General features: G+C 43.0%; 1 protein-coding gene across 1 annotated transcript; it reads left to right on the top strand.

Moving 5' to 3' along the window:
- The first annotated feature begins 2195 nt into the window (after window positions 1-2195).
- On the top strand, window positions 2196-17517 carry LOC126355989 (uncharacterized). The gene is made up of 2 exons (XM_050006608.1): window positions 2196-2840; window positions 16574-17517. Exons 1-2 carry the CDS (start codon window positions 2219-2221, stop codon window positions 16690-16692), a joined length of 741 nt encoding a protein of 246 aa, XP_049862565.1. The 5' UTR covers window positions 2196-2218; the 3' UTR covers window positions 16693-17517.
- Window positions 17518-17835: the final 318 nt, after the last annotated feature.

Consider the following 17835-nt stretch of genomic DNA (forward strand, 5'->3'; position numbering starts at 1 on the left):
TCATGGTCGTCAACGGCAATCTTTGAATTCTCGTACTTCCTTACGCACTTTGCTTTCACTCATAACAGTATCAGCGTACACTTCGCAAATCTGTCGATGAATTTCTACAGCAGACAGGTTCCTTGATGACATAAACCGCATCACTGAGCGACCCTCACGCGCGGCGGGCGAGTTGCCGTTTTAAACATTTTGAAAGCACAGAACAGAACCGTACGGGTCAGCTACAGAGCTGAAACTGAACACAGTTGTTCCCGAGGCATGCCGGTACACGACGCACGCCCTCGTTGCGGTATGCGCGCAACTACCAGTGTCTACAACAAAGCGGACCTAACTTAAAAAACACGCCTCGTAAATATCGCTATTCCATGACTTTTGTCACCTCAGTGTATTTAACTAACTTCAGTAAAAGAAGCTGACTCATGACCAGTTTGCAGTGACCGATTCAATTTTCGGGTGTGATATTGGTAGTCGGGCGACCGATTGGCGTTGTTAGTCGTTGTCTCAAGTCCGAAGACTGGTTTGATGCAGCTTTCTATGCTACTCTAGCCTGCACGAGCTTCTCATATCCGAATAACTACTACAGTCTGTTGTTGTGGTCTTCAGTCCTGAGACTGGTTTGATGCAGCTCTCCATGCTACTCTATCCTGTGCAAGCTTCTTCATCTCCCAGTACTTACTGCAACCTACATCTTTCTGAATCTGCTTAGTGTATTCATCTCTTGGTCTCCCTCTACGATTTTTACCCGACACCCTGCCCTCCAATGCTAAATTTGTGATCCCTTGATGCCTCAGAACATGTCCTATCAACCGGTCCCTTCTTCTTGCCAAGTTGTGCCACAAACTCCTCACCAATTCTATTCAATACTTCCTCGTTAGTTATGTGATCAACCCATCAAATCTTCAGCATTCTTCTGTAGCACCACATTTCGAAAGCTTCTATTCTCTTCTTGTCTAAGCTATTTATCGCCCACGTTTCACTTCCATACATGGCTACACTCCATACAAATACTTTCAGAAACGACTTCCTGACACTTAAATCTATACTCGATGTTCACAAATTTCTCTTCTTCAGAAACGCTTTCCTTGCCATTGCCAGTCTAGATTTTATATCCTCTCTACTTCGACCACCATCAATTATTTTGCTCTCCAAATAGCAAAACTCCTTTACTACTTTAAGTGTCTCATTTCATAATCGAATTCCTTCAGCGTCACCCGACTTAATGCGACTACATTCCATTATCCTCGTTTTGCTTTTGTTGATGTTCATCTTATATCTTCCTTTCTAGGCACTGTCCATTCCGTTCAACTGCTCTTCCAAGTGCTTTGCGGTCTCTGACAGAATTACAATGTCATCGGAGAACCACAAAGTTTTTAATTCTTCTCCATGGATTTTAATACCTACTCCGAATTTTTCTTTTTTTTCCCTTTACTGCATGCTCAGTATACAGATTAAATAACATCGGGGAGAGGCTACAAGCCTGTCTCACTCCCTTCCCAACCACTGCTTCCCTTTCATGTCCCTCGACTCTTATAATTGCCATCTGGTTTCTGTACAAAAGGTAAATAGCCTTTCGCTCCCTGTATTTTACCCCTGCCACTTTCAGAATTTGAAAGAGAGTATTCCAGTCAACTACAGCCTATGCCTTCTAAATGTGCTTACTGTATTCATATCTTGGTCTCACTTCTCTATTTCTACTTCCAAAAAGTCCTTCCAATACTAAATTGGTGATCCCTTGACGTCTCACAATGTGTGCTGTCAACCGATCCCTTTCTTTTTTTTGTCAAGTTGTGCCACAAATTTCTTGTCTCTCCAATTCTATTCAGTACCTCCTTATTAGTTACGTGATCTACTCATCGAATCTTCAACATTATTCTGCAGCACCACATTTCCAAAGCTTATATTCGCATTTTATCTAAACGGTTTATCTCGTCCACGTTAAGGCATAAGGACAACAAACAACTGAGTAGTAGCATTTGCAGCACATCCGTCGGTTGTTGTGTTTGTTCTTTCAGCGGCACGACTATAGTACGAATCGTCCTTGACGGCGAGTCGGAGCAGGTAACGGCGAGACGTTGATACCCCGTCACCCGCGGCGGCTCCCGACGCGGGCAGAGCCCTCCCCTCTCCCCACCAACCCCGGGCGACTGCCGCCGCCGCAGGCCGAGGCCGGACTATAAGACGGCAACGCCGACCGAGCTGAGGACAATTCGAGAGAGTGATGCCGCCGAGGAGGGACCGCGGTTCGCGCGCTACCACTACGTGCGCTGCGGCAGCAGCCGCGATGCGCTGCCTGGCCGTGGCGCTGCTGTGCTGCGCATGCGCGGATGCCGCCGCGGGTACTCGCGGTAGCGCCTGCATCGGGTCGGGGCCGGCGCTGGAGGAGCTGCTGAGGCGTAACTACAGCGAGCACAGCGAGGGCATGTGGAGCTGCGCCGACCGAGGCCCCCGCTACCGCGACGCCACGCTCGCCTTCCAGTTCAACTTTCCCGGCCTCGAACTCATCCACTGCATCGCCGCGGACACAGAGGTTTTGGATTTTTCCAAAGGTGAAGTGTACTTCGTCATGCTGAGCGGCTCCGCCGACTCGCCGCCGCGGTACAAGTGCAAGATGTGCGACAGCAGGTGGTACACCCTGGATAGGGACCCGATGCTGCAGCGGCCGCTGGTGCAGTGCAGAGGCTTCGCCAAGCTGGAACTGGAGCTGGAAGGGCACCCCGCAGAGGGCGGGACGCGGCTGGACGGCGTGCGCTGCCACACGGCCTGGCGCAAGGGCTGCGACAGGGGCTACACGTGGTGCCACGGCAAGTGCTGCCGCCGCGAAGCGCTCTTCTACTATCCCCGTAAGTACATTGCCTCACCCATAGAACGTGCCCCAATTTCAGTCGTATTTTTGACCGTAACAACCGTCTAGAACACTGGTAGTCAACCCGGTACTTAAAGCCATCGGCACACGGACTGTGCTGTCGAACGTCGACGCTGAGGGTGACGAATTCAACGTGCTGCTGAACGCTCAGAAATGATGCGACTTGTGCATTCGGTACGTGTGCCTCAGCGTGGTACAAGCGATCGCAGCGCTCTCCAGTGGCAGTTGTCGACTGTATCTGGCTCGCACATCACACTGTTAACGATTTTGGTAGGCGTACAATTTTCTGGGTTAACTCCATTGTAACTCACATTTCTTCCCTTGTCGATATGCTCGTTACGTTGGTCTGTTTGCTGCATACATAAATAATTATTTCAATATCCATGGACATTATATAAGAAAGAAAACTACCATGACCAATCAGATTTTTTTTTAAAATAAAGGATGGGGCCCCTCCACGCCACACCAAACCAAAAGTTCTACTGTCACCTCCGTATAACACGTTAGTTTTCAAATCGTGAGTCACAGGATGCGGGCTGTGATGTTATTCATGCGTCTGGGCAGGATTAGTCATTGACATGGTTCATCAGGAGACAGAAAGTGGACCAAAGCGATCGAAGAGTAGCGGTTCGTAAGGGCAAAGGGAAAAAAGTGCCAAGGCAAGCGCCAAGACGGGTAGTAAGGGCAGTAGCGGCTTGCTAGCTGCGACAGTGCATGCAAAGTGTATTTATGTTAGTGCGAGGTATCGTGCATCGTTATCTTTGTCGTTGGGGAAGCTTGCTGTAGGGCATGTTGCGGCAGCTACGTCCCTGTAACAGTACAAGGTCGTCATACATTAGCGGGCGATCGCTCATGGATGAGGTCACAGTGTAGGGGGTGTGTGTGGCTGGTTTGCGTGTTGTACAGTACGGTTTCCCTGCGATCGCCTGTTTTTCGGCGGGTCGAGCATTTGGGGTTACCAGTAGTAGCTGTGTTGCAGGCGCTCGCCAGTACTGTCGTGTTAGCGTGCTATGGACCATAGATGCTTATAATGTCTTTGGTCTATTATGTTTCCATCCACGGTTGTGGTCGTAGTTACCCAGAGAAAGGATAAACGAGTTACACGAGAGTCTCGTGTTATTGTACAGTCGTGTGGAGAGTTTTTGCAATACCTGCAAGATGGTATATAGCTGATATTCCAGGTGAAGGTCCGCGGTGCGTGTGTAGCGCGGAGCGTTGCTTATGTTTCTGACAAGGGAACCTCCCCATTGCACCCCCCCTCAGATTTAGTTATAAGTTGGCACAGTGGATAGGCCTTGAAAACCTGAACACAGATAAATCGAGAAAACAGGAAGAAGTTGCGTGGAACTATGAAAAAAATAAGCAAAATATACAAACTGAGTAGTCCATGAGCAAGATATGCAACATCAAGGAGGGTACGAACTCAGGAGCGCCGTGGTCCCGTGGTTAGCGTGAGCAGTTGCGGAACTAGAGGTCCTTGGTTCAAGTGTTCTCTCGAGTGAAAAGTTTAATTTTTCTATTTTCAGACATTTGTCAAAGTTCAGGCACTCACACATAAACAACTTCGCTCTCCAAAATTCCGGGACATGTTCAGATTTGCTTGGGCATATGCAGGATTTGACGGTCTACACACGGAAAAATTTGAAAACCTTAAAAACATATGTTTTGACAGAGCACAGGGAAAACTGTGCGACTGTGAAACTCTTGCATTCATTTGTTGCAGTTTATGTCACAAACTCTTATGTTTTCATCACTTTTTGGGAGTGATTCACATCCACAAGAAAACCTTAATCGGGCAAGGTAGAAGAATCTTTTTACCCATTCTCCAAGTGTACAAGTTAGGTGGGTCGACAACATATTCCTGTCATGTGACGCACATGCCGTCACCAATGTCGTATAGAATATATTAGACGTGTTTCTCCTGTGGAGGAATCGGTTGACCTATGACCTTGCCATCAAATGTTTTCGGTTCCCATTGGAGAGGAACGTCCTTTCGTCTACTAATCGCACGGTTTTGCGGTGCAGTCGCAAAACACAGACACTAAACTTATTTCAGTGAACAGAGACGTCAATGAACGAACGGACAGATCATGACTTTGCGAAAATAAAAAAGTAAAGTTCGCACTCGAGGGAAGACTTGAACCAAGGACCGCCTGTTCCGCAACTGCTCCCGCTAACCACGGGACCACGCCACTCCTGAGCTCAGAGTATCCTTGATGTTGCTTATCTTGCACGTGGACTATTCAGTTTGTATATTTTGCTTGGTTTTTTTTTTATAGTTCCACACAACTTCTTCCTGTTTTATCGGTTGATCTGTGTTCAGTTTTTCAAGGCTATCCACTGCGCCAACTTATAACTAAATCTGAGGGGGGTGCGATGGGGAGGTTCCCTTGTGAGTACTTTTGTTCTGTATGAGCTGCAGACGGCGCAGGCGTGTGGGCGCAGCGTATCCCCAAACAGGGGCTGCGTACATCATCAGGGGTCGAACAAGTGTCATATACGTGGACCTGGACACCCTCCTGTTCAGTGTGCTACGCCTGTTAAGCATAGGGTAGAGTTGTTTGAGCCTCGCGTTTGCTTTGTTGGTCACGTGTTGATGTAGTCCCCCAAAGTAGTTTCCGGTCCAGTCAGACACCAGGTATTTGACCTTCTCGCGAAAACATATTGGACGTGCATGTAGTGTTACTGGGTTGCAGTGCTGATGTATACGATAAGAAACGACATTGGCTTATAGAAGTACCATTACAAATAGTGCAACACAAATTCTTATTTGATGATTGATCCTCTTCAGCAGCAAATCTTTACATGTGAAATACGAAACTTAAGACAAGAAAGTCCAAAATATCTTCTTCAAGTAGCGTAAGCTGTTTTGTAAATGAAGTCAATAAAGCCAACTCATTCCTCAGAAAGACCGCGATTAAACTTACATAACATCCAATATTAAAGAATACAGTATTATTAGACTAATAACAAAATACCAGAAGTCTAAAAAGCTAAACTCCGTCCCAACAGGCCTCGAAAGACCCTGACGGTACTGACCCACCGCCGTGTCGTCCTCAGCCTATAGGCGTCACCGAAAGCGGATATGGAAGGGCGTGTGGTCGTAACAAAATACCAGAACCTATTAGAATACGCGAATACCAGCAATAAAAGTACTTATATTTAGTGAGGCGTGAACCAGAAACACATGAACCTTTATTGTCTTTCCAGTCTGCAGTGATACATATTGAATTATACCAACAACGACTGTTCAGTGACCGTACTTTGCATCTTATGGTGAACGGAAAGCTTTAATCGTAGGTAAGTTATTAACTGACGTTTAATTATAACAAACTGCATCAAGGACACTGCATTTCTTATGGATTCTGAGCTTGCCGTTGCCTTGAAATGGGACACTTTCATAACCACCAACATAACGTTTCCCGCCACTTTATTACAACGAAGTCTACAATTGACGACGGGTTTTCGAGAGATCCTCAATTTTCTGATGCTTAGAAATGGCGTATACACGTACGAAGTGCAAATGAAAGCCAATAGCCGGCCGCAGTGGCCGAGCGGTTCTAGGCGCTACAGTCTGGAACCGCTACGGTCGCAGGTTCTAATCCTGCCTTGGGCATGGATGTGTGTGATGTCCTTAGGTTAGGTCTAAGTAGTTCTGAGTTCTAGGGGACTGATGACCTCAGACGTTAAGTCCCATAGTGCTCAGAGCCATTTGAAAGCCAATATCGCATCTCACGGGTCTGTACTGAAGAGACATAGCGTGCATGTGATGTAGATGGAATTCTTCCACGTACGTTTGGAATATCTGTCATGTCACATATTGTTCTGCACGTTCAGAAAGAACCCCCAACATCCTTTTTCCCCACTATGAGGTCAGAAACTAGTCACGCTCAATTCTCAACGTTTGAACGCACAGTCCGTCTGCCAACAGACTAACGCCCACTAACGCACGTTCCAGGTTTCATGGTTGGCAGTAAGTGGTTGCTGGTGGAAAACATTTTCATTAGGTTTACATGAAATTTTGATCCAACGTATTTGGTAAGCATTTATTATAATATGCTTTAACTATCTGCAACTCTGCTTTATAAATTTTCGAATGGGAAGTTCCCCTCCTTGTTACAGAAATTACCATTGCTGTAGACTTGGCGGGCAGATAGAAAGTATGACTATTAATACAAACACAAAAGTGGGCAGTAGGTAAGAAAGGTTGACAATCCCTGGCTTCAACCTATAACTACACATTTGCCTCCCAACTTCTTATCTCTTCCAGCTAGATATTTGTTTTAAGTTCTTTCGGACATGTCTGAAAGAAAATATGTCACATATAAGATTAATTAACGTGACGACCGCCAATGATCCCTTCACTGCAGATGCACACCAAGCTTGAATTCTAACGGGAATCGGAGAGATGCTGCGAGTAATGAGGTTCTTGAGCAGCGGCACTACATCAGTAATGAATGTGTGGTATAAGGTGCGGATCTGGGTCAGATGTGAGGCGTGCTACGATGATCCCTTTGGCTGGGGTGACCATTGTGTCTGGATGGTGTAGTGGTCAGTGACTCTACCTGGCAAGTAGGAGAACTGGGTTCGAATCCTGGTCTGGCACAAATTTTCATCTTGCTGCATTGATATAAATCAGTGTCCACTGGCTAGTAATGTCTTTAAGTCCTTTGCGTCTCATTTCATCCGCTCTTCATTCGATGCATCATTCTTGCTCTCTCTACTTCGTGCTCTTCTCGTGCTTTCCCGTCAGATAGATCCACCATTCCCAGTATATTTGCTCTGAACCTCTCTCTCTTTGTTATATCGTCTTTACTGATACCTAACTTTCCTAGCTCCTGGCTAGGGCTGGTTTGAGGTCATTTTTCCACAAATCCACTTATTATTTGGCGGCGGTTCTACCCCCACCCTGTCACCCTCCTTCAGACATTAGAAAACTTTCCTTGGTCTCTTGGTAGGAACTTCTAAAATAAATTTAAATCACGTAATCGTGGAATTGGGTTGCTTTTTCTTTAAAAGTGAGAACTACTTAGATATCCATTGTAGCAAAAACAAATTTCTTAATCTTAGTCCAGCGTTAATACTACAACTCATTTCCATTTCTGGCGAATCCTAGGATTTTTGAAAGTTTTCAGTGAAATAGAAGTAACAAGACGGATTGCATTGTTTTAGAATCAATAGAAATATACTTTTCATTAACCTAAATGTAAATAATGAAAATATAAAATTTTAGTTTTTCTTTCAGTTTAACAATGTAACTTTTCAGTTCTACAGGGCGTCTCAAAAACATCGACAAATTTTAGGGACAGTTTCCTTACACAGAAATAAGTAAAAAAAAAAGTCTAGTAAACAGGGGCTCTAAAACGCGTGCCTTAAGAGGTGTGAGCACTTGTTCATCTTCGATACTATGAAGCAGACCTCGTCTGCTGGAAGGTATTTGCTTCCATATTTTTGGAGGAAGAAATATTGACCAGAACAAGAAATAACTCTAGTAAATGTTTTGGTGTAAAAAACCTGCCCCTAAAGTTTGTTGGTGTTCTTTGGAACACCCTGTGTATTTTACAAATTATTTCCATTGAAAAACTTGCTGAATTATTTTAAACACAGTTTCTAACAGCATATCATTTTGGGATCACAGTAACAAAAATTATTTGTTTCAACTAACTTTTAATCATGTATTCTGCATGAAATTGATACGAACGACGCTACATACTATTCTTTAGTGGTGATAAATACTACTACATGCTAATTTTTTCCGTCACACAAAACTAACATTTATATTAAGTACGAAGGCTGCAAAAGATGCCTTCGCGAAAATGTGGAGTGAATTACAAATTATTTGTCATAATATTACGAAAAGGTTGTAAAAAATTTGGGTTGGTTGAATTTCTGTAATTGTTCACTGTCTGTTCCATCTGAATCATTAAAACGTATATTGCTTACATCGAATCAGTTGGGACATAATGATGGTATTTGCAGATTCTCCCGCAGGTTAATTTCTTAGAAACATGTTATCATCAACATTTTTCTAATGTTTTGCTGATATCCGTGTGTAGCAACTCAAGTACAACTCAAGTATAGAGAACTTTCTTTCAAAAATATAATGAGTAAATGTGCTGATAACAGTACCAGTTAACTGGGAAAAATTAAACGAATTTAGAGATACAATTTATGTTTGGATACGTTAATTTCCTTGAATGCAAAGAAACATTATGGTCAAGTTTTACCTATTTAATTGTGACGAACTGAGTGAAGGGAACTGTCAATTGCATCCCCAGGTGTCTGAGTCACTGTACTCAACGCTTTGTTTGATGCCATTAGTTCCTGATTAATTAGTTAAAATCCGAAAGGTAGAGGTTACTGAGAAGTAACTGTTACACAGTTAAATGTGACTGCCGTCTTGTCACGGTCCGCGCGGCTCACCCCGTCGGAGGTTCGAGCCCTCCCTCGAACATCGGTGTGTGTTTGTCCCATAAGACATTACCACAAATTTCCAAATTCCCAAAAATATAACTGCTTCGTTGTGTAGTACCTGGTGGGTTTGCCATACGGCAGCAATCAAACAGCCTGAAATTCTAAATTGCTTTACTACTGCTCCTACCATGGCTCAATACAGGAAGCGGCAGCGCAGCTTGAATGAGGCATCCATCGGCCTCCTGTGTATTGGCGCCCTGGAGTTCTGGCGGAGCGCAGCATCAGCAGGCAGTGGCCCATGGTGTAACTGCTTCTGTTAGCAGCGATTCCAGGTCGGAGCGGTTTTGGGTAGCTGCGGCCACAAATATTGTGGCACTGCTTATGCACCCTGCACTGTTGGGCAGGAAGCAGGCAGGTGATGTAATGGCAGTGACCAACTGCCTCATGTTGATGGCCTGTGAGCTGTTTCCCTGGGCCGGCGCTGGCCAAATGTGGTGGTGACTCCCGGTCCCGTGGTTTCAGGGCACACTGCCCTGATGCAGAGTCGAACTGTTTGCCCGTTGGTGACAGAGTTGTGACTCTAACAGAAAAGACTGAAGTGTAAGATGGCTAGGTATCTATGAGCTTCCGAGCTGTCCCTGTTTGGCCTTTGCTATGCCTTGCAGCACATATACTAAATATTTTGACAGACGCCTGTGTGGAAAGGCTTCTGTCTTTTTCAGATTAGGTACTGCTGTGTCAAATGTTTCCACATATCAACACGCCAACTCACCTCACAGCATTGTGACACTTGCGTTACATTTGGTAAACCATGACACCCATGCTTGCCTGTGGCTGGCGCTACTACAAACCACTTCTATACTTTGCATGTTTCTGAACAAATATGATTGGTATACTGAGCGCAACTTCACTCCATTCCCCGTGCACACACACATTGGGTGCCAACTGAATAGAGCTAAATTGGTCCCTCCCTCTTCCACTGTGTAGTTCAAGAGGTTGGTATTACCAGCATTACAGGGTTGGTAACACACAGACTTCAGCAGTTTCCTGTGTTTTGAAGACTGATCTTCCTAAACTGTGAGTGTGGCCCACCTCGTTCTTACTCTGTACTTGCACTCTTGTGAGGTAGATCATGGTGGAGACAACTTGCCGTAGACTGGTAGTTGAATAACCATTAGATTAACAAACCCATCTTGGTCTTTTTGTTTACACAGGCCGTTAAGCAGTGCAGCAAGGGTCAGCTAGCAATCATACATTTCTGTACACATGAGAACTGCATTGCAAAGTTATTTGTCGTTCACATGCACTGAAGCAACAGCAACTTGAAGGATGGTGTTGTCTACATTCTAGATTGGGAGTCTCTAAACCAATTCTATTCCCTGGCAGATTTACCTTGCCTTTTCCAACAATTCCCAGAAGTACTGGCCTTTGCAAAAGTAGAATCTTGTGTATTCAAGCTTTTCGTCATTTCTTATTTTAGCTTTGGTTAATAATAAAGATTGTCAAACTGGCTAAATTGCTTGCAATGTGGACAGGCCCCAATTTATATTTCTGAATATTCTTTCTTCTAAGCGATTTACATGAGTCACTAAGATTCAGTTCATGCTTTGTACAGTGCCTAGTTCCATATCTGCATTTCATTTTTATATTTTCAAATCTTTGATATTGAAGAATATACCAGTAACTGATTATTACTCTAGGTTGTAAAACATCCTATCAATGTGCTACCTTTCCTCCTGTTTCTTATAAATTTTTTATTTTTATTTTCTTTTTCGGAAGAGGTGGGGAAAAATCGCTTTTGCCCACTAAAGTATTTCTGTTAATTATAAAACAATATAAATCACATAGGCACGTTTCTTACAAGGTGACATCTTTCATCACTTTATAATCTTGAGGCCTTCAAACTATACTGATGGTGACTATACATGGAGCAGGAACTGCTGAATGACGATAATCAACTGCTGGAGGAGCTCCACCCACTATTATTACCTCATACTCACATCTGAAATACCTATATAAAGACCCTCAGTCATCCATCGATTTAGCCCTCAGTAAGTTTGAAAATTTCAGTAACCTGGTACTATGATCCTAGTGTTTCCTCCAACTGAGGACCTACAGGTCGCACACTGCCGTTTCATAGTAGCACTACTTACCTCTTCGTCCGCAGTTCGTGGTCTAGTATTTGCTGCCCCTAGATCAAGGGCTCACGGGTTCGATTCCCGGCCGGGTTGGGGATTTTCTGTGCCCGGGGGCTGGGTGTTTGTGTTTTCCTCATCGTATCATCATCTTCATCATCACTCGTGACAGTGACTAGATTAGACTGCGTAAAGAATTGGAGTGTGAAAAACTGGGACTTTGTACGGGCGCTGATGACTGCGCAGTTAAGCGCCCCACAAACCAAACATCATCATCATCATCATTTTCCTCTTCCTGACTTTTTCACACTCCTAGAAACTGCAGCGTATTTATTGCTACTCTTTCCACCTAAGGCAGCTCTCCACTTAACCCTGGCAGCTGCTGAAAGTGGTATTTCTTTTCCACAACGAATGTATTAGACATTGTCGACTTGGAAAGGAAAAACTGAGTATTTTACATTTGAAAAGGTATATATATATCACAGGAATAATGTAATGGTATGGGAGAGGAAGACAGTTGAAATCGGTGACAGGAGTGAAATTATGGTGAGTATGTGAATATGCAAGGAAGATAGGACAAGGCAGGACACAGTGACAGGGTTGTTAAATGGGAACAGGCCAGGCTTCTCCAGGATGGTGGTGGAAAAAATGTGAAACTGTGTAGGGGTCCAGTTCACAACATTCAGTGGTGTGGGTAGTGAAGTTTGCAAGGGCAGAGAACTATGCAGCCATCTGGAAAGGTCAGGATGGAATCAAATAAGGTTTGTGGAGAGATCTACGATAATTCCAGTACTTTGCTCCCCACGCCGAATCCACTGGTAGTTCTAGTCCATAGTGTATTTTTTTGTAGTTAGTATGTTAGTATTTATAATTAGCTTTTGATTCAGTGTTACTTCAGGTATTTCAGTGTTTGAATTAGATGAATTGGAAGGTTGTGCACTATAAGGTCGAGTTACTGGGGGCAGAAAACTCATGTTGTTTTTTTTACAAATATTGCCAAGATTTTTGCATGGCTGGTTGAATTGACACAGAATTTGAGGGTCAGTACCTGTTCAGTATTCGTAGTTTATGAAGTCTGTTTCTGCTCAATAGGGTTCTATTTAAACGCAAACTAATACATATACACATAGTTTATAAATATTTCTTCTGCTTGATAGGGTTATAGTAAAAGCAAGCTAATGCATATACATTAACATTTCTGTAAATGCAAAGCCCAGAATGAATAGCCTTGATGAACTGAAACTAATAAGTGTGTAAGACAGTGCACAACATGTGCAAAACTGAGATCTGACATCCATACAAAGTCAGCAGAGCTCTGTCCTGTGCAAACAAGTAGTTCAGTGTTCTACCAGGGTCAATTACCGCAATTCGTGTGAAATTAATTAATTACTTAATTTATGAATGTTTATTCTGTAGAATCAGAACTTCTTATTAACGTTTATGATCCCGAAAATGTCATTTTTACTTTTTATTTATTCAACGGTTTTATTTTCGTATGATCTGCTCTGACTGCAAAAGAAAAAGTTAAGGAAAGAGTCTGCAATATGAATGTATACTCTTGAGTAGTGAATTCCATAGTCTTTTTGTTAAATTGTGCCTTATCTGTCTTCTACACTTCGAGTGATGGTTCCTGGAGCATACCAATAATGCGCTGTGAATCTGAATCATGGCAGCAAACTTTGGATGAGTGTGTTTCATCTTGAATAGAAACGTCACTGCAAATTTTCTTTGCAATAATTTTGGTAAGAAAACCATCCAATTAAGGGGGAGATCATGGACCAGTTGTTCTTTATGTTGTAAACTATTGTTGTTCAGTTTGTTTCTCTGCACCAGCCATTAATGCACAAAAGTAGTACTGAATGAACAACATTTATTAATAGTGCTAGACACTTCGTCAAACGTTTAAATAACTTCTGTACTTATTTCATTATTTTACTAATCATACTCTTGTCTTTCTTGCACTCTGACATCCTATCCAAAATATTAATTTATCAATTCATTGCACACATTCTCATGACGTCCATATCTAACACCACACACCTGCTAGGTTTTAGAGAACAGAATAACTGTCAAAGCTATTTCAAAACATGCCTTGAATTGAAAATGCCTTCTTATGAGCAGTGTTTAGCCCGATTAACTAATAAGTAATATTAACTAATAAGTATTTCCAATTTTCTACCACTCATATTGATTATCAACAAACAGGTTCTGTACTGCGCTTGAAAATGTACTCGGCTCACAAAGGTACAAAGACCACGTCGCCACGTGGAAGACACACTGTAAAGTCATGAAAGTTTCAGTGAAATTCTCCATCTTAAACTTCGCTGTGCGAACCAAAAAATTAATTACCTGTGAACTACGCGATCTCTTTAAATGATTAACAAACTCATATTGTAGATGTGCTTATCTTGCACGTAGCCAGACTGCACCCTACCACACCATAATGCCGCCAACTCCATGAGAGTGACAAAACAAGACATTATGCCAAACCTGCCTGAACTATTGTTTCTTCAAACATGCTACCCGCTGTTTGTCATGAGGCGGGCCGGGAGTTCAGTGGCCAAATATTTTGGGACCACCTAAGACAAACTATGTTGGTAGTTACAAAAACACTTCTTTGAAGTAAAGCTGCAGCAAATAATAAGTGAAATAATAGAATAGTGAAAATTGCAGATTCAAGAAGGGTAATAGGAGTAATCCATTTAACTACAGACCTATATCATTGACGTCGGTTTGCAGTAGGGTTTTGGAGCATATACTGTATTCAAACATTATGAATCACCTCGAAGGGAACAATCTATTGATACGTAATCAGCATGGTTTCAGAAAACATCGTTCTTGTGCAACGCAGCTAGCTCTTTATTCGCACGAAGTAATGGCCGCTATCGACAGGGGATCTCAAGTTGATTCAGTATTTCTAGATTTCCGGAAAGCTTTTGACACCTTTCCTCACAAGCGACTTCTAATCAAGCTGCGGACCTATGGGGTATCGTCTCAGTTGTGCGATTGGATTCGTGATTTCCTGTCAGGAAGGTCGCAGTTCGTAGTAATAGACGTCAAATCATCGAGTAAAACTGAAGTGATGTCAGGTGTTCCCCAGGGAAGCGTCCTGGGACCTCTGCTGTTCCTGATCTATATAAATGACCTGGGTGACAATCTGAGCAGTTCTCTTAGATTGTTCGCAGATGATGCTGTAATTTACCGTCTAGTAAGGTCATCCGAAGACCAGTATCAGTTGCAAAGCGATTTAGAAAAGATTGCTGTATGGTGTGTCAGGTGGCAGTTGACGCTAAGTAACGAAAAGTGTGAGATGATCCACATGAGTTCCAAAAGAAATCCGTTGGAATTCGATTACTCGATAAATAGTAAAATTCTCAAGGCTGTCAATTCAACTAAGTACCTGGGTGTTAAAATTACGAACAACTTCAGTTGGAAGGACCACATAGATAATATTGTCGGGAAGGCGAGCCAAAGGTTGCGTTTCATTGGCAGGACACTTAGAAGATGCAACAAGTCCACTAAAGAGACAGCTTACACTACACTCGTTCGTCCTCTGTTAGAATATTGCTGCGCGGTGTGGGATCCTTACCAGGTGGGATTGACGGAGGACATCGAAAGGGTGCAAAAAAGGGCAGCTCGTTTTGTATTATCACGTTATAGGGGAGAGAGAGTGGCAGATATGATACACGAGTTGGGATGGAAGTCATTACAGCAAAGACGTTTTTCGTCGCGGCGAGACCTTTTTACGAAATTTCAGTCACCAACTTTCTCTTCCGAATGCGAAAATATTTTGTTGAGCCCAACCTACATAGGTAGGAATGATCATCAAAATAAAATAAGAGAAATCAGAGCTTTAACAGAAAGGTTTAGGTGTTCGTTCTTCCCGCGCGCTGTTCGGGAGTGGAATGGTAGAGAGATAGTATGATTGTGGTTCGATGAACCCTCTGCCAAGCACTTACATGTGAATTGCAGAGTAGTCATGTAGATGTAGATGTGAGCAACAATCAATCCTCTACCATACAATTCACACCGATTTTGCGTCCCTTCAGTGCGACGCCTCTACCTGCATTCTACGCTATGATCATTTGAACATCACACACGGTTTGACAGTCAGAAAGAAAACGTGTCTTTTTTGTGATCATCAGTGGAGTACAATACTCTTCTGAATAATTTCTTTTATTTACGGTACTTTTAAATCAGTCAGATACATCAACAATCTCTGAGTTCATGGAGAACATCAAATATTCATTTTGATATGAAAATTTTAATCATCTCTGCATAAACAAAAATGTAATGTGAAATCTGATGTCTCCCGAGGATATGGCCACATTGTAATCCAGTAGGCTCTGCTGTGGCTCTGATACGCTTCTGCAGTTTCGAGTGTAGCCAAGTTGTGAGTCTGTAGGGAAGTATGGTGTGGTCACCAGAATTCGAAAAAGAGGAGTGGAGTTTATGGGGAACTGACGCTGTTAAAACAGTTAGTCTGGTTAGGGATGTGGCTGGATACGGCGTATGACAAGGTAAGGTGCATACAATAGGCAGTGTTCCACGTATCATCAGTGTATCAGAAAGTTAATGGGTGGCTTCAAGTTTAGGTTTTTGTGAATTCCCAGTAGCTGTTGCAGTTTGTACAGGAGTAGTGTTGAAAACTTTTGGAGGGCTATTGGAACACGTTGCATGGGTATAACGAAGTGTATAGATAATGTTGAATAGGTTCATTGCCAATTTGGCTCAAAGACTTCAGTGATACATCCAATGATGTATTGCACAGATGTTATTTTCAAAGAGGTATGTTGTTCTGGTGAATAAATGCTTTGAAAATGGTTGAAGGGGGGTTTAAGTTAAGATGAGGGTATTGGCATGATGCTGGGACAGGGTGTACATAAACAGGTATTTGTTTGTTGAGAAACAAGGAATGCTGTGTAAGGGGAATGCTGTAACGAAGGTCAGGAAATACATCGTGTAGGTGAGGTAGCTGAAAGTAAAATGTACTCAGTTGTGGGATTAGGCGACCTATCAGCACCCTAATCACTTTTTGCTGCAAGAATGCGCTGCATCTGTTTGAAATTCATATTAATAGGGAGCACTATCTCTGGATGTTGACATTTCCACAGTGTGGAGCGTAATCATAGTCACTGTGTTTGTTTCCTGCTGTTCACAGAGCTGCAGCAGCCGATTGGCACTGGTAGTCTGCTGACTGCACAGACTGCTGGATCTCGTGATGCACCACTGCTGCACCTTCTGACAAAGGCAGCAAAGACCGCTGTCACTGACTGCTGACTGCTGACTAGTACTGCTGGGCGCCGGTAGGCTGCTGACCACACTGAATGCTGGACCCTGTGAGGCTCCCCTGCCGCACCTAATGGCAATGACAGCACAGACTGCTGGTGGTGACTGCTGGGCATCGGAAGGAGACAAAGACCTGGCCCATAGGGGGCACTGCTGCAGCACCTGCACACAATGGCAGCGCAGGCTGCTGGCACTGACTGCTGACTCCTGTTGCTGACTGCTGACAACACAGAGAGCCAGCCCACAGAAGTCGCCACTGATGAGCCTGCTGTTACTATAAAATCTCACAATTCCTTATCTGTGAACATGAAGCAGTTTGGCTGCATGCACGAAAGTGGAATGATTGGCTGTCGTGTCTGTATCAACATTTCATCAAAAATAAAGGTGACTGTATATAGTGTTCTGCACAGCTGTGGTTCAGTGTTGCAGTGTCTATGAGGTATAGCGAAGTACTAAACTGTTTGTTACTGAAGTCAATAAAAGACATGAGAACCTAGCACATAGTGGTATCACTGTTGTGCTGTATATGGCAACCACTTCAACCATAAGAAACAATTTCTTTGACGAAATCTACATCATAATTAGCAGTCACTTACAGCTGCACTTGTGTTTGTGTTTAAGCAAGCCCAGCTTAATCTCAGTTAACCCTGGAAAAAATTTTTGCCCTTCGCTGAAAGTTTTTACAATTGGTTTTGTTGTTTTCCTTGTTCAGTTTTGTTACTGGATTGTGTATTTCATGTTTTAGATGGATTGAATACCTTAAACATTTTTGTTTAAACTGTATTAGAGTAAAATAAACACAAGCTCACTATCGTTTTTAGAAGACTTGTATTTAACAGTGTTTTACCAAAGTGACAACCTCTACCAGTTGATATATGAATGCTACTTTATGTTATCCTGCAAAGAACAGATACAAACCTGTTAATCAATCTGTTCATTTGGCCTTAAGACAAAGAAATCCACTCTCTTGTAAATTACGTTGTCAGCATGTGGCTCCGTAGTGTTTCAATATCTAACGACAAAAGTCTTATTTAATGTCAAAACACTTCAACTGGGAGCTTTATATGATCAAACTAGACAGGTCTCTCAGAGATTATGACATTTTAGATACACACTGCAATAAACTGAGGAAAT

This window comes from Schistocerca gregaria, chromosome 3 (genome assembly GCF_023897955.1).
Source record: "Schistocerca gregaria isolate iqSchGreg1 chromosome 3, iqSchGreg1.2, whole genome shotgun sequence".
In the NCBI taxonomy this organism is placed as follows: Eukaryota; Metazoa; Arthropoda; class Insecta; order Orthoptera; family Acrididae; genus Schistocerca; species Schistocerca gregaria.

Coding starts and splice junctions, on each gene's coding strand:
- LOC126355989 (XM_050006608.1), top strand. CDS start 2,219: ATGCCGCCGAGGAGGGACCGCGGTTCGCGCGCTACCACTACGTGCGCT. Junction 2,841..16,573: donor AGCGCTCTTCTACTATCCCC/GTAAGTACATTG, acceptor TGCTGTTCACAG/AGCTGCAGCAGCCGATTGGC.